At 38.0% G+C, this 23,368-nt stretch overlaps 1 protein-coding gene across 2 annotated transcripts in view; it reads right to left on the bottom strand.

Moving 5' to 3' along the window:
* Positions 1-3,173: 3,173 nt before the first annotated feature.
* The window catches only part of LOC136886163 (transcription initiation factor TFIID subunit 4), a 44,144-nt gene continuing 23,949 nt past the window's right edge, over positions 3,174-23,368 (bottom strand). For both annotated transcript variants that reach the window (XM_067158905.2, XM_067158906.2), the window contains 2 exons: positions 12,132-12,208; positions 3,174-7,506 (listed from right to left, as the gene is read on the bottom strand). In XM_067158905.2, the coding sequence (XP_067015006.2) occupies positions 4,073-7,489 (3,417 nt within the window). In that variant the 5' untranslated portion in view covers positions 7,490-7,506; positions 12,132-12,208 and the 3' untranslated portion in view covers positions 3,174-4,072. The remainder of the gene's footprint in view (positions 7,507-12,131; positions 12,209-23,368) is intronic.

The following is a 23,368-nucleotide window of genomic DNA, read 5'->3' as shown; positions in this document are numbered from 1 at the left end:
ACAAAAGAGTGTTTGAATGGGTGGTTAAATTTCTAGAAAACAGAAGTTAGAGAAGGTGAAGCATTATCTGATCCTGTAACAATTAACAGGGGGGTCCCATAGGACAGTATTACTGGACCATTCTGTTTTTTTTAATATATATAAAAACGACAGGAGTAAAGAACTGGATATACAGATAAGGCAGATAAGACTGTATAGAGCCCTGCACGGATGCGGATATCCCGAAGTTAGTGTCTTGGCGGATACAAACTGTATGGCAGTGAGGAAAATTTCTAAATAATGATGTTTATATGATTTTCACTCAGGTATACTATTATGTTTCCTTGTTATTAGGCAACTGGGGGAATAGTGATATATAAAAAGCCTCGAGACTATAAAGCCGTAAATCTGACCTACGCCTACATGGCTCCTGCCCGCAATTAATGGAAGGAAGGAACAAAATCAATACGTCTGTAGTTGTCACGAGAGAAAATCCCTCATAAACCTGTGACTGTAGGGATTCTGGTGTTAGGTGTCAGGCCTATTGCATTATGTTAACAGATCTATCCATTTCAATACCCTTGGTGTAATACACAGTAGTTAAATATTTACAATATCCACAGATAACCATTTGCGGATGCGGATGAAGAAAGTGCGGATGCGGAGCGGATATTATTTTGTATATCCGTGCAGGGCTCTATGTATAGAGTAATACATAAGTTACAGGATTATGGGCAACTACAAAAAAGACCTCGACAACGTTGTAAGACGAACAGCAGACAATAGTATGAGAAAAGTTGGGTTGTAAGTTTTACCGAGAGGAAAATTCCTCTGTCTTAATTACTGTATTGATGGGGTGATAGTACCTCATGCGGATCACTGTAAATACCTAGGTGTCAATATAAGGTAAGATCTTCATTAAGGTAATCACATCAATACGGTTGTAAATAAAGGTTACAGATCTCATCATATGGTTGAGAGTATTTAGAGGTTTTTAAGAGAAGTTAACAGGAAAGAGACCACAAGCAAGACCCTGAAAGAGGTGGACAGATTCAGTGTGGGAGTACATAGAGAAGAGGGGAGGAAAACTAGAAGATGTACTCAAAAAAGGAGAAGAGTGGTGGAGAGACAGGCAGCGATGGAGGTCCTTGATTCACAACCTGACCTGGGAAACAGGTAAATGAAGATGATGATGATGATGAGTAATGCTGTAAAGAGAAGGCATATAAGTCTCCAGTAAGACCCCGTTTTAAATATATCTAGGATTCCTCGATACGAGAACTGGAAAAGATCCAAAGAAAAGCAGCACAATTTGTTCTGGGTGATTTGCAACAAACAGTGTTATTAAAATGTTTCAAAATCTGAGTTGGGAAGACTCTGGAGTAAGGAGCCGAGTTGCTCGACTATGCAGTATGATTGCAAGAAATCAGCTTCATTTCCCATATCAAATCCTATTTGCAATGAATCAATAACAGTAAATTTCCACATTTTTGATACTTATATTTGTATTATGCAAATCAATCAATCATATACAGTACATGCTTCATTCCATTTGGAACATCTTCAGCTGTATTACAATGCTTAGGTGAAATTACAAAGTATTTATCTTCTTAAAAGCATCGTAATAAGTACCTTGTTTTACTTAAAATCTATGTGAATTTTAAAAATTGAAATAAATTAAAATCAATGTGGATGGCTGCAATAAGGTGGTGAAAAGGGAGGGAAAATGGATTTACTTATTTTGGTCTATTTTAAAACTATTTCTATTCATTGGAACAGATGTTATAAAAAATGTTTTTGTTTCCAGCACTTTTCACTATGATATGTGATATTCTGCTTGTCTACTAATAAAAAGTTTTTGAAAAATAATTTGCCTTTGTCACCGTTCTCTATTTTGTAAGGATGTTCTCTTCATTTGCTCCTTCCAAGACGAAGGCTGTTTGTTTCAATTTTATAAACGTGTCTCTTGAATTCAATTAATTCTGGATCTCTGAAGCTGATGATTCACAAAGGTTTTAAGTAAAACAAGGTACTTATTAAGATGTTCTTAAGAAGATAAATACTTTGTCATTTTACCTAAGCGTTGTAATACAGCTGAAGATGTTCCAAATGGAATGAAACGTGTACTTAATATGATTGATTGATTTAATGCAAATATAAGTATCAAAAAGGTGGAAATTTACTGTTATTGATTCATTGTATGCAGTATGTTTCGAGCTGTTAGTGGAGAGATGGCATGGAATGACCTTAGTAGACGAATAAGCTCAAGAAGGTAGAAAAGGTGAAGATAAAATTGAAATTCAAGAAGACAGATTGGGGCAAATACTCATTTACATATGTATGTTCAGTTCTCAGCCCGAAGGTTGGTTGGATCTTCAACAGCTCCACCTTAACTAGTATTACTGTACTGTATGAAGAAATCTTCATTCCTGGATACTTGACGGCCTAGACATCGGTGAAGAGGGGTAGTAGGGAAATGACGAGCGAGGTAGTCTCCTGCTGCTTTTCTCACCGAACCAGAAGTTGCTATTACATATAAGTCTGCCAAGCCCACTCAAATGCATGCACCAACCGACCCTATGAACAACATTTTTACACCATTCATAGCAGGAACTGGCTGCATAAGGAATGGCATTACTAGCATCGCTCATACCTCAGTCACTTTCACATTGTCAAAGCCAAGGATGAGACAGACAGATCAATGAAGGTGACAAAATTGCTCTAGCCCATACCAGAAGACAGAGTGCACTGTAAACACTAGGTCTCACCAGCAAGGGCATATTTTTTTATAGAAAAAGGAATTAGGGATTGGAATAATTTATCAAGGGAAATGTTCAATAAATTTCCACCTGGGTGACAGCCCTAAACGGAGATCAATGATTGATTGATTGAGTGGATGTACCTCTGTGTTTATTCCTTTCTTCATGGCATATTATATGGCAAAAAAGTTATTTATGTAGAATAATGACAGGAAATATGTCTTATCTTCCAAGGAATATTTATATTAATATGTCTTGCTCTTTTTGGAATTGTTTATTATCATTTTTTCACTTAATATACTTATATTTCTTTTAGCACAGTGATAGATCTTTTAAAATCGTAATTGTTGAAATCATTTCAAATTTACATTTTTTTTAACAGCAACATATATATTTGGGGATTTAACTTGGTCTAGTTTCCTTTTTTTTAAGAATAATTTTAAAAATATATTGTTCTTCATAACCTATGTTTAATAATATTCAATTTCAGCATTAAAAAAAAGGATTCTTTTAAAGGTAAAGTTTGCAGGAAAAACAAAGGAGGGAGGGGTGGGGGGAATTATATGACTATTTATTTAAATGTTAATAGTTTAAGGAGATATTATTATGAGGAAATTTAACTAGGATCAATGTGAGTTATTTAAGAGGTTAAGGAGATATTACATCTTGTATAAGGAAATATAAAAAGGTTCAATGAAGGTTAAGGTGACCTTAACTAGTATTATTGTACTGTATGTAGAAAACTTGTGTTTTAGCTACAATTCTAGGATTTCTTTGGTGGAACCATCTGGAGATGAGGCCTGATAAATTATATTACTTCTATATTTAAAAATAATTTGGTTTTAACTTTTCTTCATCCCTGGATACTTGATAGTTGAGATGGTCTCCTCATCTGTGACATTGAGAAATAGGAGGATCATAATATCAAGTTCAATAAACAAAGCACAGTGATACCTTCAAATATCGGAGGTATCTGTTTTAATAAAGGATTTCTCATGCACCCACACATCTCACACACACAGCCACTCTGTCAGTTTTTGTTCAACTACACATTACGAGCACAAGTTAACAAAAGATAAAATCTGTAGCCATTGTGATTACAAAAATGGAAAAGTATTAAACTACTGTCAATATATTTTAAATTGTTCATTTCTTTAAAAAAAAAATAATGGCAGTTCTATACACATCAGACTGCCAGACAGACAGCCAAAAATAAGAAGGCTAGGCTTCTCCCATGAGAATCATCTGCAGGAACGAAACCCATCTCAAACAACTTATCACATTCACTATTCAATACTGAACACATGTCTTGCAGATTTCTTCACACAAAAATATTAACACTGAAGAGTAGCCAACAGAAGTCTAGTTGAATTGCACGGCGGTGTTTCATGTCGCAGAACAAACACGAGATCATGCATCGTGATTCTTCTTATTCGTGGTCGGAATCGCATCTGTTGTCTGCTTACGATACCATTTGAACTACCTTCAGCTTCAGTGTCCAATTTCAACTTTTTCCTGGGTCCGATAGCTTGCAGAGCTGTTTGATTTGCATCTCGCTGCCTCAGTTCTTCCATCTCGGCTCTCTGCATTTCTTTGGCTTTAGCTTTCAGTCTACTGTAGTCAGGATCTTCAGTTTTGGATCTGCTTTTCGCTGCACGCAATAAAAACTCACGCTCCTGTTCTTCGTGGCGCTTCATCTCTATGCGATCCAGCTCTTCCAAGAATTTGAGCTGCCCTTTAACGTCGTGATAGATTTCGTACTGAGGATCCTCCTTGATCACTTCTATTCTATGTTCCGCTACTGTTGATACTTTCTCCAGTAATGTCTTGAGTCTCTCCTGGCAAGCATGAGAAATGAGATGCGCAACCTCCACAGATGGCTCTTCTAGACCACTCTTAGCACAGATCTGTTTTATTTTTTGTTGTAAAGGCAATAAATGTAAAAATAATTCATCTTTACATGATCGAATCTGAGTTCCAACGTATTCTGTTGAACCTAATATTCTCTGAGCTTCTTCTGCGAGGTTGACTCCACCCATTGCAGCAACATCATTGATGTCATCTTCAGCAGCATATCTCATGGAAGAAAAAGATTTCTTTTCCTTTATTTTTGGAGGTGGTTTTGGCACAGATGACTGTAGAAAAAGTGGCTTGGTTGCAATGGTAATGCGGGACAGACCCGAAGAATCTAATGGGGTAGAAGCCAATGGAACATTGGGCTGCTTGCTTTGGGAAACAACTTTCACTGCAGATGACAACGATGAATTTGGTATGACCTCCTGTTTTATCTGGAAGGGCGGCCGTACTACGGCGGGAAGGGCAGGAACGGCAGGACTAAATTCTTGCTTAATATGAAAAGGGCCTTTCTCACTAGCTGGAGCAGACAAACTCTGAGTACCAAATTCTTGTTTTACTGGGAAGGGCGCTCTCACTACAGCCGTAGTAACTATTGCTGGCTGAGTTGGTAGCGACGTTTCCCGAGTCGTATGAGGAATTACTAATCCAATATTACTCTGAGTGGAAGTAACAGTGGGTGCAGGGGCAATGATGTGAGCTGACGTTACTCCTTGCTGGCGGAGTAACGTCTCCAGCAGATTAGGCGGCCGAATGCCTTGAATAACAAGTTCTCCAGTAGCTAATGACTGCCGAAGATGAGGCAAATTTTTCCTTAAGAAGCCAGTCAGACAAGGCTGAGGAGATGCATTGAGTAGCCTTTCGAGACGTTCACAGAATTCCTCTGGCTCTAATTTGGCATCAATTAGATCCTGGATTAAAGTTCGCACGTCTCTTTGTACATTGGGAGGTTCTCGACTTGAAAGTTCTAAGAGATTGGACAAAAACTTCTGACATTTCTCTTTATGGCTAGTAGTGGGTGGCCGCTGAGCAACTTGAGCAGTGGGAACTGTATTAGTCGTTGTTGTGGTAGGCACTGTTGGAGCAGTACCAATTCTCAGGATATGACCCCCAGATTCAGACCTCATTATAATATGTCCTCCTGGGGATATGTTGGCCAGAGTCTGCAAAGTTATTGCACCAGGCTGCCCGCCAATTATCACTCTAGAAGGAATATTTTTCTGAGCACCCACACCAGATGGTACACCCTTCACATTAACAAGCTGCAAAACCGTTGGAGCATACGTTGTTCTGGGCGTGACACCACTCGTGGTTGCAGTAGGTTTCGAACTGGAGGCTGCATCCGATGTTGTTACTATGCCTGTGTTATACACAGGTACACTTGAATTCACAGTTGATACACTTGGAGAAGGGACAGATTTACCAAGAGAAGATGTGGTCACTACATTTGCATTGAAAGGCTGCTGTGCTGCATTGTTAGCTAAAATAGTATAGCCAGAAGTGATACCTGCCGTAGTCTCTGTATTAGTTGTAACTGAAGAATTAAAAGACTGTGACATACTGCCTGGGATGATGGCATATCCTGGAGAAATACCAGTTGAAGTTATTGGCTTGCCCATTGATACTGGAGTTGAAGCGTTGTATGATGATTGAACATTTGATGGTAAAATCGTATAACCAGGAGATATAGTAGATGAGGTAATAGGTTTATTTAATGTCACCATGCCAGACATGGAAGTGGAAGCTGCCACAGCAGGGTTAAAAGGCTGCTGTACACTGGCTGGTATAAGAGCATACCCTGGAGACATACCAGTCGTGGTAACTGGCTTGGCTATCATCACCATACTGGGTATGGTTGTAGTAGCCACATCACTGTTCACAAGCTGAACGTTGGTTGGTATGATAGTATTAGTATGAGATGAGCTCGCTGATGATAAAGTAACAAAGCCAGGCATAGAAGACATGGTTGTGGAAGCTACTGCAGCGTTGACCAGTTGAACATTTGACGGCACGATCATGTTGCCAGAAGACGTAATGGATTTGGCCATGTTGGGGGTGGCAGTACTTTTGTTGAGGAGTTGAACGTTGGAGGGTTGAGTACCGGTTCCCTTGCACACTAGTTGTGAGGTGACAGGCTTTGCTATCATCACCATGCTAGGCATAGATGAACCTGGTACCTTGTTGATGAGTTGCACATTTCCAGAAGCCATGCTTGACACCGTGGTGGTGGGCACAGCTGTGTTAACCGAACTTCCCGTTACTGTGGTAGTAGTACCCACAGTAGTATTCACATATGTTCCTGTTAATATCATTGTCATGGGCACAGTGGAATCTGTTTGATTCCCACCAGCCTTCATTAAAATAATTGTTCCAGGTGTCCTATTGTGATCAGAACCACCCTGAACACACGGTAAAAGTCCTAAACCACCATTTGCAAGAAGAGATCCCTGTTGGACGGCAATTCCACTGTTCGATACATTTCCTGGAGGGCAGACTATTCTAAGAGTTCCTCCCCTAGAGTTCAGAACGTTCGACTGGTTCACGCCACTCGACGTCACTTGGTTCACTACGCCTGCCGAGGGAGCAGGACTTGCTGCACTGGACTGCACACTATCTTGATTGATAGGTGTAGTTCTGGAGTTGTCGGAACCACCATTCACCGCTGCTGGAGGGGATCCTTCGCAGCTGCTGGCTGTCGTGCGGGTTAATTGTTGTTCCAGCGATCCTATTGTCATGTTGGCACTCGACTTCTCCACTTCTGCGTTGGAAGTGGGAGGTCCATCGTGGCAAGTAGTGGCCGACACTAGCTGAGATTCCAGGGAGCCCACTAACGCACTGACAGCTGATTCGTCCACTTCTGTATTCAAAGCTTCCTCTAGAAAATTTGCCGACGCCATTTCCAGGATGCATCCAGCTATAAAAAACAGACAGATAATTGCATTACACAACAATCTACATTACTGAATAGAGAGATGATAACTGTGAGAGGGGTAGATTCAAGTGGAGGAGGGGATTCTGGTGTTAGTGGAATTGAAATATCCTACTGAGAAGAGCATTCTGCTTGTGTGGAACTGAGCTCCAAGATGGCAAGAATAATAATATATAAAATAACATCTACAGCCTGTTTCCAGTCATTAGACTGGGTTCAGAACGGAATGAATGAAGCCCCCATCTAGCAGCGAGCATAGGAATTGTGCCGGCAGCCAAAGCCTGTCACACTCCTCTGGGACAATGATTAATGACTGACAGATGAAATGAAATGATACTGGAGAGTGTTGTGGAATGAAAGAAGGGAGAGAAAACCAGAGTACCCGGAGAAAAACCTGGCCTGCCTCTGCTTTGTCCAGCACAAATCGCACATCGAGTGACTGGGATTTGAACCGTGGACCCAACAGTGACAGGCCGGTGTGCTGCCACCTGAGCCATGGAGGCTCTCGCAAGTATAATAATATACAGAATAAATAAATCACATGGTAGTTTGGAATGAGGTGTTAGGATGAAAACCAAGAACATACTGATATGTTGTAATAGGAGATGAAATACACAAAATATCAGTTTCTTTTAAATTAGCTATTTCATTCATAGTCACAAAAGACAATTAAGAAAATAAAAAATTACTGATTCGTAACTATGAGGAATTGATAGTAGTGGTTTGAGTGATGTAGATGATATCATTAGAGCAGAAATTAACGTGATGATACCAGCAGTGACAACGAGCAACTTGTTGCAGGTTTTAGGTGTATGATATGGGATTCTGCTTTGATGCCCATCACACTAAACTGAATTACTCAGGTCATTTGAAAACTCCATTAAGTTGACCTACAGAATAATAATCTGCATGTTTTCAAGTAGGCTTCCCTAAAATACTTTTACAAATCTGCCAGGTGGGTTGTATGTAATGTTACTTCATCTTGACAGCTGTATTTCAAAGTGATGGTTCTTTGAATCTCGTCCATCATGAGCAGCAGCAGCCCTTTAAACCTCCTGTGTCAGCGAGGATTTGAGGTATAGTCCTGAGATTTGCCTGATGTGAAAATGGGAAACCATGGAATACTATATTCAGGGCTCACAATTAAATTAGAATCTAGCGGGTTCCACCTTTTCAATACAAAATACAATGTTGTTGGATGGTATTTACATTATTTATTACAGAACATGTTTTGGTGTTCAATTTTTGACACCATCATCAGCTGCTCAGAAAGTGCGAAAAAACTCCAGATCATGGAAACACTGTCTAAGGGACAGAAGCGTGACATTACGGAGGCATGTCTAATACATCTAGACCAATACTATAATGCTAACCTGAATCTGAATGAAATCTCCGAAAAACCCAAGATATTATTTGATTGTTTGATTCTATTACTTAACAAGTTAAAAATTCGAGCGTATTCCGAACTCTACATAACAACTTTGCTTACTACTGTCTTCGCCCACAACGCCCCCCCGGACTCTCTCCCAAAAAGTTCGACGTTCTAGAAACATCCCCTTTGCCCCTGGCGCTTCATCACAGAGCACAAGATACTACCAGACACACTCATCGCGCCGCAGCCGTCACGCGAATTACACAGCTTTAGAGGTGAGTCAGCCGTATCAACAGCTAGATTCAATTAGTTTTCTTTATCAATATTCTCGCTTTTCTCTTAACACTGGGTTTCATTATTGCAGGGTTCTATTGAACTGAGAAGACATGTCCACCTAACAACTGTAGGACAAATGAAATTACAGTTCCAACCACGCATACAGCATTAAAAATACAAAGTTTTTTATACTTAATAAATTTAAGAAGACGGCCCAGTTTTAACAATCATATTGTATATAATGAGCTTTTAATCCATCAATAGTGGTTATTATATACATGAAATGAACATTTTAACATCAAATGGACTGCATACAATTTTAAATCCTCAATCTTAAGTTCGAATTTGAATTCGATAGTACAATAGTACAAAATCACAGACATTAACCCTTACCCCTCGAATTAAAGTTCTCTGTGTTGCCTCTACTACTCGTATTTTAAATGTACATTTTTATCTTATTTGACCTGTATTATTCTTTCACGATTTTGGAGATAGCACTTGCTTTTAAATGATGTAGTTAGGCTATGCACGTTTACAGCAAGCTATACTGGAGCAAATAAAAGCAATATGTGGAATTTAAGACGAATTATTTTGCATTTTTATTATTATTATTATTATTATTACCGTTATCGCATACCGATTGGTTTCGTTAATAATTTAGTGCACAAATTATCGCTAAAAAGCTATTGAAAACCTCTATTCAGTCTCTGTTTCCATACCTTGTGATAGTTTGTACGCTGAAACCACTGTAAACGGCGATTTCTTGAAATCTGAATCTCTTGATTTATAATTGTGCCAGCCGTCAGCATCAGGTACATGTTGGGTTATGGTACACAAACCGACCATCGTTAGTTCACTTTTAGGCATCGTGAAATGCTATTAGATAATATTCATTAGGAGCAGAGGTGCGAAAATACTGTGGTTTTGTGTGTTGTCTGCAATATACAACATTTATATGACTAGAAGAGCACATGGCGACCATGTTTGTTTACTATCGCTCGAGCTTTCGTGTGCGTGAGTGGCCAGCTGACGGCTACACTGCCATCTAAATAATAGATTTTTGACTGACTGTCAAATAGTATCTAGATTCTACAAAGTTCCACGCGGAACCAAAAGATGGCAGTACAGTATATTATCGTGTATTTTGTCAGCTAAGAGACAGCAGACGAGCGATGGGCGATAAAATGCCATGTCGGGTCTTCCCCGACATGCGACCGGAACGGGAATATCGCAATGTCGGGCCTCACCCGACAGACGAGTGGTAAAGATTAAGGAATGTGAAGACAACTCATCAAACAGACGAGAAATTTTATATTTATGACTTACAAGAATTCTCTTGTTACATATTAGTTTTAATATAGCATAATTTACTGTAGATGTTTTAGGATTTAACTAGTGCAATATTCTATTGTTTGTATATATGTATATTAAGGAGTTACGTATGACAATATGTTGTTTAATGTTTAGATTGCCAAGTTTTTTCACACTTTCTGAGCAGCTGATGATGGTGTCAAAAATTGAACACCGAAACATGTTCTGTAATAAATAATGTTGTAAATACCATCCAACAACATTGTATTTTGTATTGAAAAGGTGGAACCCGCTAGATTCTAATTTAATTGTGATCTCAGTTCAATACGGACCAAAAGATGAAGTTCCTTACGTTTAATATTCAGGGCTGTCGATGGTGGGGCTCGAACGCAGCGTTCAGTCTGCAAGCCTCTGTGAAATAACTTAGTGCCTCCATAATCTTCTATATGCAACCAGCTCTCTGGTCTCTTTTTATTACATCATTAAAAATCTGAGTTTAACACTCTCACTACCAGACCATATTTACTGTATGTATATGTCCCTGAACACCAGGCAATTTCTATGATATTGATTTTGTCTTGTTATTATGCTTCAAACTTTAATGAACCTTATACCATTTTGAAGGTCTATACTTCTACAATAACACAAAAAATAAACAATCACAATTATTCCCAACAAAGCTCATATCTTAGAGGGTGGGTGGTGGGGGGTCCAACAATGTAATGTCACAAAAAAGAAGTCAAACATTGGACCTTAGTTCATAATATTGTATCATTTCACCTATCGTCGCTATGTATTGAATTTATAGCATGTTTACACCATTATTTTTTGTTGTTTTAGGCACTCAACATGCAAATATCTTCAAAATAGGCATTAATGCATGAAACAGGCATTTACTGGCACCATACAACCTATGTATTTCCTTCACAAAATGACTGAAACAGATTTTAGACTTATAAGCCTACAATTCTGAGATGAAGATAAAAAATAGGCATTTATGACAAAATCCTCGCCTTAGTTATCACCGGTGACATGAGTGTGGAGTGTCAGGCTCGATGCCCAGCGAAACATTCTGGTTTCCATAATGGCAAGTCAATGTTGTACTTCCTTTGTGCCAGGCCAACTCTCTGCACCATATAGTGCAACTGGACAGGTGACAGCCCAGTATATTTTTTACTTTAACCGCTCACAAATTTACTTGTCACGGAGCACACCAGTCAGAGACCGCCACTTCGGCCATGCATTAATGACAGGCTTGACTGTTTCGGTACTGAGGGTCCCATTGGCAGTGATGGTTGACCAAAGATATTTGAAGGACTTAATTTTCGGCAGGTCGGTGATGTTGATTTGGATGATGTCCATAATGGTTAGCTGTGCTGTCAAGTACTCAGTCTTTTTAATAAGAAGGAATGGCAGAATCAGCTGGTTGGAGGTTACTTATATTAATTACTTGACTTTAATAGTGGTGAATTTATGACTCGTGGTCCTCTCTTACAGCAATTGTTTGAGCCCAAAAGGGGTAGAAGAACCTAAGGCAGGAATATGACATCTGATTAGTCACAGTTAGAGCAGTGAGCAAGAGCAATTAAGACAACAGTTCCCTGTATTCCACATGAAAGCCAATATATGGTCGCGAAAAGGTTAACATTACCTGCAGATCTATTTCTTCTTGACTGGCACGAGTTCCCGAGGCTGTCACTGGGTGACCTCGCTTCTGTCGGCCTCTTCCTGAAACACAAACATCCTGCTGTACAAAACGTACTCTTTAACATTACATAATATCTCCAAATCTCAATGGCTCTTCTTTTCTGGGGTGACATTCTCTCTGAAAAGCTGTTTCAATATAACACAATAACCAGTCAGTCCACTCAAAGAATTTAGTGTTTCCTTGAAACAATCCACATGACTACCAAAAAGCTGTACATTTCCTTCAAGATACTCTTGACAATTTCTTGGCGAATGAAGTTGAAAGACTCCACAGTTTTTAATTTACCCTCACAAAGGTTAAGTACAAAGCATTTTTTAAAGTACCGTTTTTAAATATGGTCGCTGCAGCGCTTCGATCGTCGTTCAGAGCATGCACGCTCAGTATGTACATCTGTAGGCTAGCCACAAACGCCATTGCAGAAGCATTCGCCCATATTTACGCTTGTTTGTGCATATCGAAAATGCCTCTGACAATAAACAGTCCGCCGAGTGTGAAGTACGCCCTGTGCAGGTCATCTATATAGCATCAAGTCAAAAACCCGCAGCCTTCCACTACAGTTGTAGCACGAACTGTTTTTCGGTTCTAAACAATAAGTTTTAATCTCTAAGTGATGTAAACATTATGGCAGGCAATTAGAAGTCTCTAAATTTCAAATCTATCAGCTCAAAATAGTTCAAATAAAAAATTCAGTGTTCCAGACACTAAAACAACAGAACATTCCGCATCAGCACAAACGCTAGCACAGCTGACTCTACAATCGCTCAGTTCTGAGACCCTGAGATCGCCCTCCAACGTTACATCCATACAAGCAATGCTAACCTATTAGGCCTTATATCACCTTCCTAGTCCCACACAACCGGGCGAGTTGGCCGTGCGCGTAGAGGCGCGCGGCTGTGACGCTTGCATCCGGGAGATAGTAGGTTCGAATCCCACTATCGGCAGCCCTGAAAATGGTTTTCCGTGATTTCCCATTTTCACACCAGGCAAATGCTGGGGCTGTACCTTAATTAAGGCCACGGCCGCTTCCTTCCAACTCCTAGGCCTTTCCTATCCCATCGTCGCCATAAGACCTATCTGTGTCGGTGCGACGTAAAGCCCATAGCAAAAAAAAAAAAAGTCCCATACAATGTATTGTCGCCACCTTTCCTTGGAATTCCTAGTTTAGCTTCAAGCCCCCGAAGTCACATTCTGACATTACACACCTATGAATAAAGCAGATGTAGCCTTACGCCACCATCCCAGACCCTAGTTCAACGTGTAGCCACTAAGCTCAGGTAGGGAAAGGCTTCTGGTTAGGTTAATGCCTGGTCAATGTAAGGTTAAGCCTGCACTTTTTATGTGGTTAGTCCGGGTATCAAACTTAAATTCTGTTAAGTTAAGCTTATACTATTTTTGCGGTTAGCCTGGGAGGTTACATTCAGCTTCGAGCCCCAAAGATGCTTCCTAAATGTTATGTCCCCTATGAAGAAAGTACATGTCTTAAGCCTTACACCATCTCCCTAGTCCCATGTACACCCACCATCTTGTTTCTATTTCCGCTCTGAGCTCCCGAAGTCACCTTTCAATATTACACCCTTATGACTAAAGCATACGTATTGAGCCTTATAGTCGCCATCTTGTTCCAAGTTCAGCTCCAAGTCCTGGCAGGTTAAATTAGGTTAATGCATGGTCAGTGTAACGTTAGGCCTGCAGTATCCCGGGTATTAAAATTGAAGTCTAAAAGCATATGCATTAAGCCTTATAGCCACCATCTAGTTCCAAGTTGAGCTCCAAGTCCTGGGAGGTTAAGTTAGGTTAAAGCATGGTCAGCGTAACGTTAGGCCTGCAGTATCCCGTATCGAACTTGAAGTCTAAAACCATAGTATTATGCCTTATATCCGCCATCTTGTCCCAAGTTCAGCTCCAAGTCCTAGGAGGTTAAGTTAGGTTAACACGTGTTCAGCGTAACGTTAGGCCTGCAGTTAGCCCGGGCATCGATCTTGAAGTCTGTTAGGTTAAGCTTCTACTCTTATGCGGTTAGCCCATGTGTTGAACTTTGAGGCTCTTAGGTTAAAGCTTGTACTCTTAGGCTTCGAACTAGGGTCTGTACGGTTAACATCCTTAGGCCTGGATTTTGCAAGTGATAAATATCATTATGGTTCCGTATTGAAGACATTATACATGTAGGATGCTAATTAATAGGTGGTTAAATAATAAATTAATTAGCATCCTTAGGCCTGAAGTCGAACCTGGGGTCTAGACACGTCATACCTGTTAGGTTAAGCTTCCCTCTTAACCATAATCACGTTGGTTGTTAGGGTAAGCTTGCACTTTTTGGCATCGAACACGGGTCTGTAAGGTTAAGCCTGGACACATAGCCAGCGTAAGATTATGTATGGTTAAGAGCAAGCTCGTAGCCAAGTAATGTTAAGAGCACGCTCTTAGCTAGCAGCCCACACCACGCTGTGACGTCAATCACAGGTTTGGGTGGTGGTGGTGGTGGCAGCGGCGGCCGAAGCATCCACTTTTACTACTCATCACAGTTGGTGGCAGGAAAATTGGCCACCACTGCTGTAGTAAATGAAATGGTGTATGGCTTTTAGTGCCGGGGGTGTCCGAGGACAAGTTTGGCTCGCCAGATGTAAGTCTTTTAATTTGACGCCCGTAGGCGACCTGTGCATCGTGATGAGGATGACACTGTGATAATTGCAATAGATGATCATGAACTAGAAACCATCATGCGGAGGTTAGACGAGCGAAGAAGAGAATATGGTCTTGAAATCAACAATAAACAGACCAAAGTTATGATTGTAGATAGTTTTAATAACAACAGACCTGCCATAACAAGAATTGCTGATTATGAGGTTGTCAGTCGCTTCGAATATCTGTGATCTATTGTCACAAATACTGGAGACTGCAAACCTGAGATCCATAAGCACACTGCGATTGCGAGAAATTCAAAACCAAAACTTACTCGCATCTGGAAGGACACCACCATCACTTCCAAGACAAAGCTCACCCTCATTCGAACTCTGATCTTCCCTATCGCGACCTATGCAGCAGAAACTTGGACGATGAAGATGGCAGATCGCCGCAGGATTGATGCTCTAGAAATGTGATGCTTTAGGAGATTACTGCGAATACCATGGACAGCACACCGTACTAATGAATTTATCCTGCAACAGCTCGGCATCAGAACAAGACTGTTGACCCTTATCAAAAAAAAATCAACTCGGATATTTTGGTCATATTGCCAGAAGACAATGGAAATACTTATCATAGAGGAAATAGTCAACGGCCGAAGATCAAGAGGACGTGCACCGTTAAGATGGATGGACCAGATCAAGAGCTGGACCAGGATGAGCTTACAGCAAGCAAGTCACCATGCCCAAAGCAGACTCCTAGAGGCAGATCACCAAAAGGCTTATCGTGTGAGACCACTACACCCTTACGAAGGGTTGGACTCAAAGACAGAAGAATTTAAGCATAGGCCGATTTTTATGTATGTATAAATGTATAAACATAAATGCACTCTATGCTAGAGTGGAGAGAAATGAGGACTTCATTAAGATAAGTTCCAAATTTTATGGCTTTAGGGATTTAAACACAAATGTTTAAACATTTTTAACCCTAGAACTGCGGACAGTCTTTCTGGAAGACGGTGCACTGTTTCGTCAAGTGCGATCATCTTTCTGAGAGACGGTGTCGTTCTTCCGCCGTAGGTTTATAATTGGTCACCAGATGGCAATAACAAAGGTACCAGCTGAATACTTATACTTTTATCTTCAATATTGAAAGTCTTTGAAACACAAACATCAGTCTGGACAAGTTTATTTAGCTGTAGAAGTGAAAGTACTTTCAAATGTTCTTAGAATCGCTTTGTTGACGATTCTGAAATCAAGCGCTCGATTTTTTAAGATCTTAGTGACAATACTGATGGTGACAGTGGTTATTGTTTTAATTCCGACGAGAAATTTACTTTACATGTAGATGGTCCATAGTGATCCTATTTGAAACTGTTCTTCAACTTCTATTCACCAACTTCATATCCTCAACGTGTTCTACAACTTCACCATATGCATCTGACTTTCATCCTTTATCTTCAAGATCATAATGAACTTCGGATCTCTCGACTAACTTTGACTTTTACTCTCTCCTCTTTACTTTGATTACATAAGATTTTTCGCCATCGTCTAATTATAACCGCCATTACTATCAACTTTACTTTTATGCAATCTTACTACTTGTTGTATAACAATCTGTTGTTTTATTCCATTGTACTTATTTTAGCAGCCTTCTAAGGTTAATTTTGTTAATACTTCCACTATTGTATCTCATCACATTGTATTTTCAAACCATCATTGTTATTTTTAATGTTATTTTACTTCAAATCTCTTCAAGATTTTAAAATTCATTTCATCACTACATGTTATTTAGACGCTTATTTTTAATTTAAGGTTAAGACTATGGCTGATGATGCCTTCAGAGAAGGCGAAACATGTCCCACTATTAGCTAACAAATTTATGTAAATCATCCAAGACGATTTTGTATTGATTAGGTGGTCTAATAAATAACTTAATGTTATTATTTCAAGAGAAATTTACTAACAGTTCAACAATAATAAAGGTGTTTCAATTTATTCCACCTATTCAATACTTATATTTTCACTTATAGTTGTTACATAATTAAATTCTTAGTTACATGGGACATGTTTCGCCCTCAATTAAGGGTATCTTCAGCCTAAATACAATAATCAAAAATACAACTAAATTAAAAGTGGAAGTTAAATACAATCATCAAAAATACAACTAAAATAAAAAGTGGAAGTTAAAAGTTTAGTCTGTTATTAAAATTCGGAACAATAAAAATGTGAAAAATGATAAAATAAAAAGATGCTAATGGAAAACTGTCTTATGATTAAACTATAATCTTGTCGGAGACTAAAACTTCTATTAAAATTCTAATTAAAACAGTTCATATAAAATATTGGAAAATCAAAGTGGTAGTAATAAAAAGCCAACGACATGAGGGCGTGTACACAAGCATAAACTTGATTGTCATGAATACAATCTTTTCAAGGCCGCTGATGAAATTCGTAGCAAGTAAGGCAGAAGCGTCTATTGAAAAATTGTAAGAGGCCGTTAGCACCGGTAGGTAATAAAATGGCTGAATCCTTGCCAGAAAATGTCAACAGATGCAGAAATAAGTTTTCTGTAAGAGAAGGAAAAGAAGAAATAAGAAATTGAACGTAAGGAGAGAATTCAGTCTTACATAATTTTGAAACAGATGAGGACTTACATGTAAGTGGAAGTTGTTATTTGTTAACTACTGTTGAGTTGGTTGCTGCCCGTCTGTTGGCTCTGAGTCTGGTGTTATAACTGTGCTGCAGAGGCGGTAGTGAACTCGGAGGGGAAGGAATAGGGGAGTGCGGAAGGAAGGAGAGGATGGGTGGAGTCAAATGTGACGAGGCTGACAAAGGGGCGGAGTCAACTGCATTGCTGGAAGTAGGCCTAATATCTGTAGGTATGGGAGGAGTATTAGGGTTTGAAGAATTAAATATATTAGGTATCCTAAATTTATTCGAACTAACTGACTTTAATAATTCCGGCATTAATTCATGTAGCATACTTTTATTGTCCGTGGTTTCATTGAGATTCTTTTGCTTATTGTACGTCTGATCTAAATAGATGTATAAACTTTCTAATTCGTTCAGCATTCTTCCTTTTTGTATGTTTCTAATTATCGCTAAGTCTTTCTCTATGGATTCAAATCTGTGACCAGTCTCCCTCATATGCAAACTCATCGCTGAGTATTTCCTATGTTTTTCCGCGTTAACATGTTCCATGTATCTTGTCATAAAATTTCTCCCAGTCTGTCCAACATATGAAAAATTACACTGAGTACATTTAAGTCTGTATACTCCCGATCCTAAATAACGATTCTTATCATAATTAATTTTTTTATGATTAAAGAATATGGACTGGTTAGTATTAGTAGTTCTAAAAGCTATATTAAAATTATGTTTCTTGAATACGCTAGTAATCTGGTGTATAGCTGGATTATTAAAAGTGAATGTAGCATACTCAGTTTTTTTGGTCTTTTCTGGTATCAGATTTGTAGATAATTTGTTCTTAATTTTATTGATTAATTTGTTGATCATTTCTATTTTGAAACCATTTTGTTTAGCGAGGTATCTAATATAATTTAATTCTTTCTTCAAATTCTTGGGACATAGAGGGATTCTAAATGCTCTATAAATTAGACTGTGAAAAGATGCTTGTTTATGTGAACTCGGGTGTAAAGAGGAATTGTTTATAGTTGTAGATGATTGTGTCGGTTTTCTAAATATTTGGAAATCAAAAGTGTTAACCTTACGCGTAACTGTTATATCTAGAAAATTCAATGAGTTATCGACTTCGTCCTCTCTCGTGAATTTCAAATTAGGTTCGATTTCATTTAATTTATTTAAGATTTCTTGACTATTAGTGACATCTTTGTTTATGATTACAAATGTATCATCTACATATCTCAACCATAAATCTATTCCTTTAATTTTTGCTATTATTTCATTGTGTTCGATTGAATCCATAAATATGTCGGCAAGGATGCCCGATATTGGGTCACCCATTGCTAATCCATTCTGTTTATAAATATTATTGTTAAATGTGAAGTAATTATTGTCTAATACGAACTTTAACAATCTAGTGAATTCTTCTACTTCCATTTTACTAAGATTACTGTGTTTACAAATATTATCATGAATGATATTAAGAGTTTTATCTGTCGGAATATTCGGGAACATATTCACTACGTCATACGAACACATCATCTGGTTTGGAAGTACGCCAAATCCAAGCAAAATGTCACACAAGTCAATGGAATTTCTTAATGGTTGTTTATTATTAAAAGTGTAATGTCTTTTCAAAAAATTGTGAATGTATTTGGAGACTTTATACGTGGGAGAATTACGGCAATTGATAATCGGACGAATCGGAATATCTTTTTTATGTATTTTGGGCATAGCTCTAGTTTCCGGGAGCCTAGGATTCATATTGACAAGTTTTAATTGTTCTTGTTCAGTAAAGAGAGATGTGGATCTTTTAAGTAAGGCTTTTAAGTTGCGTTGAATTTTAGCTAGCGGATTTTTTGTTACTAATGTGTATTTGTTATTATCAAAAAATTCTTCAGTTTTCTTGATATATGTATCTTTATCCATCAAAACGATCGCACCCCCCTTGTCAGCCTTGGTTACTATAATATTGTTATCTTCAATTTTCGATTTCATGTTTTTTATTGTTTTCTGTTGTTTGGGATCAAAATTGGAATAAATTTCTTTAGCCAGTCTGGGTAATTTCTTCTTTAACTCCAATCTTACTTCGTCTTGTACATCGCGTGGGAGTTCAATCGAACACAATGAAATAATAGCAAAAATTAAAGGAATAGATTTATGGTTGAGATATGTAGATGATACATTTGTAATCATAAACAAAGATGTCACTAATAGTCAAGAAATCTTAAATAAATTAAATGAAATCGAACCTAATTTGAAATTCACGAGAGAGGACGAAGTCGATAACTCATTGAATTTTCTAGATATAACAGTTACGCGTAAGGTTAACACTTTTGATTTCCAAATATTTAGAAAACCGACACAATCATCTACAACTATAAACAATTCCTCTTTACACCCGAGTTCACATAAACAAGCATCTTTTCACAGTCTAATTTATAGAGCATTTAGAATCCCTCTATCTCCCAAGAATTTGAAGAAAGAATTAAATTATATTAGATACCTCGCTAAACAAAATGGTTTCAAAATAGAAATGATCAACAAATTAATCAATAAAATTAAGAACAAATTATCTACAAATCTGATACCAGAAAAGACCAAAAAAACTGAGTATGCTACATTCACTTTTAATAATCCAGCTATACACCAGATTACTAGCGTATTCAAGAAACATAATTTTAATATAGCTTTTAGAACTACTAATACTAACCAGTCCATATTCTTTAATCATAAAAAAGTTAATTATGATAAGAATCGTTATTTAGAATCGGGAGTATACAGACTTAAATGTACTCAGTGTAATTTTTCATATGTTGGACAGACTGGGAGAAATTTTATGACAAGATACATGGAACATGTTAACGCGGAAAAACATAGGAAATACTCAGCGATGAGTTTGCATATGAGGGAGACTGGTCACAGATTTGAATCCATAGAGAAAGACTTAGCGATAATTAGAAACATACAAAAAGGAAGAATGCTGAACGAATTAGAAAGTTTATACATCTATTTAGATCAGACGTACAATAGGCAAAAGAATCTCAATGAAACCACGGACAATAAAAGTATGCTACATGAATTAATGCCGGAATTATTAAAGTCAGTTAGTTCGAATAAATTTAGGATACCTAATATATTTAATTCTTCAAACCCTAATACTCCTCCCATACCTACAGATATTAGGCCTACTTCCAGCAATGCAGTTGACTCCGCCCCTTTGTCAGCCTCGTCACATTTGACTCCACCCATCCTCTCCTCCCTTCCGCACTCCCCTATTCCTTCCCCTCCGAGTTCACTACCGCCTCTGCAGCACAGTTATAACACCAGACTCAGAGCCAACAGACGGGCAGCAACCAACTCAACAGTAGTTAACAAATAACAACTTCCACTTACATGTAAGTCCTCATCTGTTTCAAAATTATGTAAGACTGAATTCTCTCCTTACGTTCAATTTCTTATTTCTTCTTTTCCTTCTCTTACAGAAAACTTATTTCTGCATCTGTTGACATTTTCTGGCAAGGATTCAGCCATTTTATTACCTACCGGTGCTAACGGCCTCTTACAATTTTTCAATAGACGCTTCTGCCTTACTTGCTACGAATTTCATCAGCGGCCTTGAAAAGATTGTATTCATGACAATCAAGTTTATGCTTGTGTACACGCCCTCATGTCGTTGGCTTTTTATTACTACCACTTTGATTTTCCAATATTTTATATGAACTGTTTTAATTAGAATTTTAATAGAAGTTTTAGTCTCCGACAAGATTATAGTTTAATCATAAGACAGTTTTCCATTAGCATCTTTTTTTTTTTTTTTTTTCATTCGTTAGGGCCATCTATGGACCACGGTGCTTGTGTTTTAGCTGTTTCTTGAAGTCATCGTCGTTGTTTGCCACAATTGGTGTTCTTAGCGGCTGGTTTGGCAGCTGTTTTCTTGTTGGTACCTCGAGCTTTCCTGATGGCCCAGTAGTCCTTCATTTTCCGGCTAAATTCAATCTTACGTTCCTCAGACCATTTCCTGGTCTCGTCTTTTGGTCTGTGGGTAACTTCTGTGAGGGATGTTACAAAGGATTTAGTTTTAAGAGTTGTATGATAGTTACTCCGATCAGCTATGTCGTTTTGATTTATGTGGAGTTCCGAAAGGTCCTTCTCCACTTGCTTCATCCACACGAACCCAGTAGCTTTGCCCTTGTTAGCAGCCTTGAAGATCCTATGAGATAATCTATTTGAGTCCATTCTGGATAGGTGTCCGTAAAAAGCCAGTCGCTTTCTTCTGATGGCATCTATGAGATTTTCTTGGTGTTTATATAGCTCACGATTTGGTTGATACCATCGGCTTCCATCTGGTAAAATTCTTGGTCCCACTATCCGTCTCAGGAACTTTCTTTCTTGTACCTCGAGGGCTCTTAGTGGGGTCTTCTTAGTTAAATATAGACACTCTGCTGCATAGAGGACTGACGGTCTGATTACTGCATTGTAGTGTCTTAGTTTGACATTCATAGCATCTTTTTATTTTATCATTTTTCACATTTTTATTGTTCCGAATTTTAATAACAGACTAAACTTTTAACTTCCACTTTTTATTTTAGTTGTATTTTTGATGATTGTATTTAACTTCCACTTTTAATTTAGTTGTATTTTTGATTATTGTATTTAGGCTGAAGATGCCCTTAATTGAGGGCGAAACATGTCCCATGTAACTAAGAATTTAATTATGTAACAACTATAAGTGAAAATATAAGTATTGAATAGGTGGAATAAATTGAAACACCTTTATTATTGTTGAACTGTTAAAAAAGAAAAATTTTCAATACGGACCTAAAATGAGGTTTATGAGAAATTTACTCCTGAAAATAGTGAAAGTGACAGCGAAGTACAAGGTGCCATGGAAGTAATGGGAATTTTCGATGACCGGTATGATGTTCAAGTCGGTGCAGGTTATGTTATTATTGGCAGTACGTCAATATTTGAAGAAACCAGCGAAGGGGTAAGTGTGAACTGTTGATATTTTTGTAGATTGTTATAAGGAATTTGATCACAACACAGGAAAGAAGAAATTGACCTAAAGAAAACTAAGATAAGCTGTAGGTTCGAAATTTGTGAAAAGAACTCAAATTCCTTTCGATGAAAATTTGAGTTTTATTTTGCAAACGAAATGAAAAGTGGATAAATGTGGAGGAACACGTAAGAAAATACTTGTTCGTTTCAGAATATCATGTTTCAGAAATAAATTATCTATCACAAATTCCTTTATTTGAGCAAAATATTTCAACAGTTTCCTTTGTCTAAAAAATTTTTAATTGCATTTTACGATAGTTAGAAATCGTGGCAATATTTTTCGTTATTTGTATTATCTTCATTTAGATCAGTCTTTTAGCTTTCTATTGGTATATAATATGGATTTATTAGATTAATATGTGATTACAGGCATGATTTTATTTTCATGGTGTATGTTGAGGAAAATAACTGCAGCATTTGACAGAAAAACCTGCAGCAGTTCTAGGGTTAAATATATTTGAGTGTAATTTGACACAACCTGATGATGTTCTTTCAAGAACAAAACATGTCATTCTATTTTAATGTATACATGTATAATTCTGTTACCATATGTTTTCTTTTTTAGGTACTTTATAAATTTATTTATTCATATTAGTTTTGGCAGACTGAAGAACCTAACAGTCATAAATTATATTCACTAGCTTGCTAGGGGGAGCTTACAACAATGACAGTCAACAGGAAAGATCACTTTGGGCTACTTTTCACAGCCTGCCAGTTGAGTCGTTGGCCACCGCTGCTGCAGTAAATGAAATGGTGTATGGCTTTTAGTGCTGGGAGTGTGCGAGGATAAGTTTGGCTCACCAGATGCAGGTCTTTTGATTTGACACCCGTAAGCGACCTGTGCATCGTGAT

Source organism: Anabrus simplex, chromosome X, assembly GCF_040414725.1.
Source record: "Anabrus simplex isolate iqAnaSimp1 chromosome X, ASM4041472v1, whole genome shotgun sequence".
In the NCBI taxonomy this organism is placed as follows: domain Eukaryota; kingdom Metazoa; phylum Arthropoda; class Insecta; order Orthoptera; family Tettigoniidae; genus Anabrus; species Anabrus simplex.
Note: the sequence above shows the minus strand (reverse complement) of the source record. Positions and strands in the feature narration are given on the sequence as shown.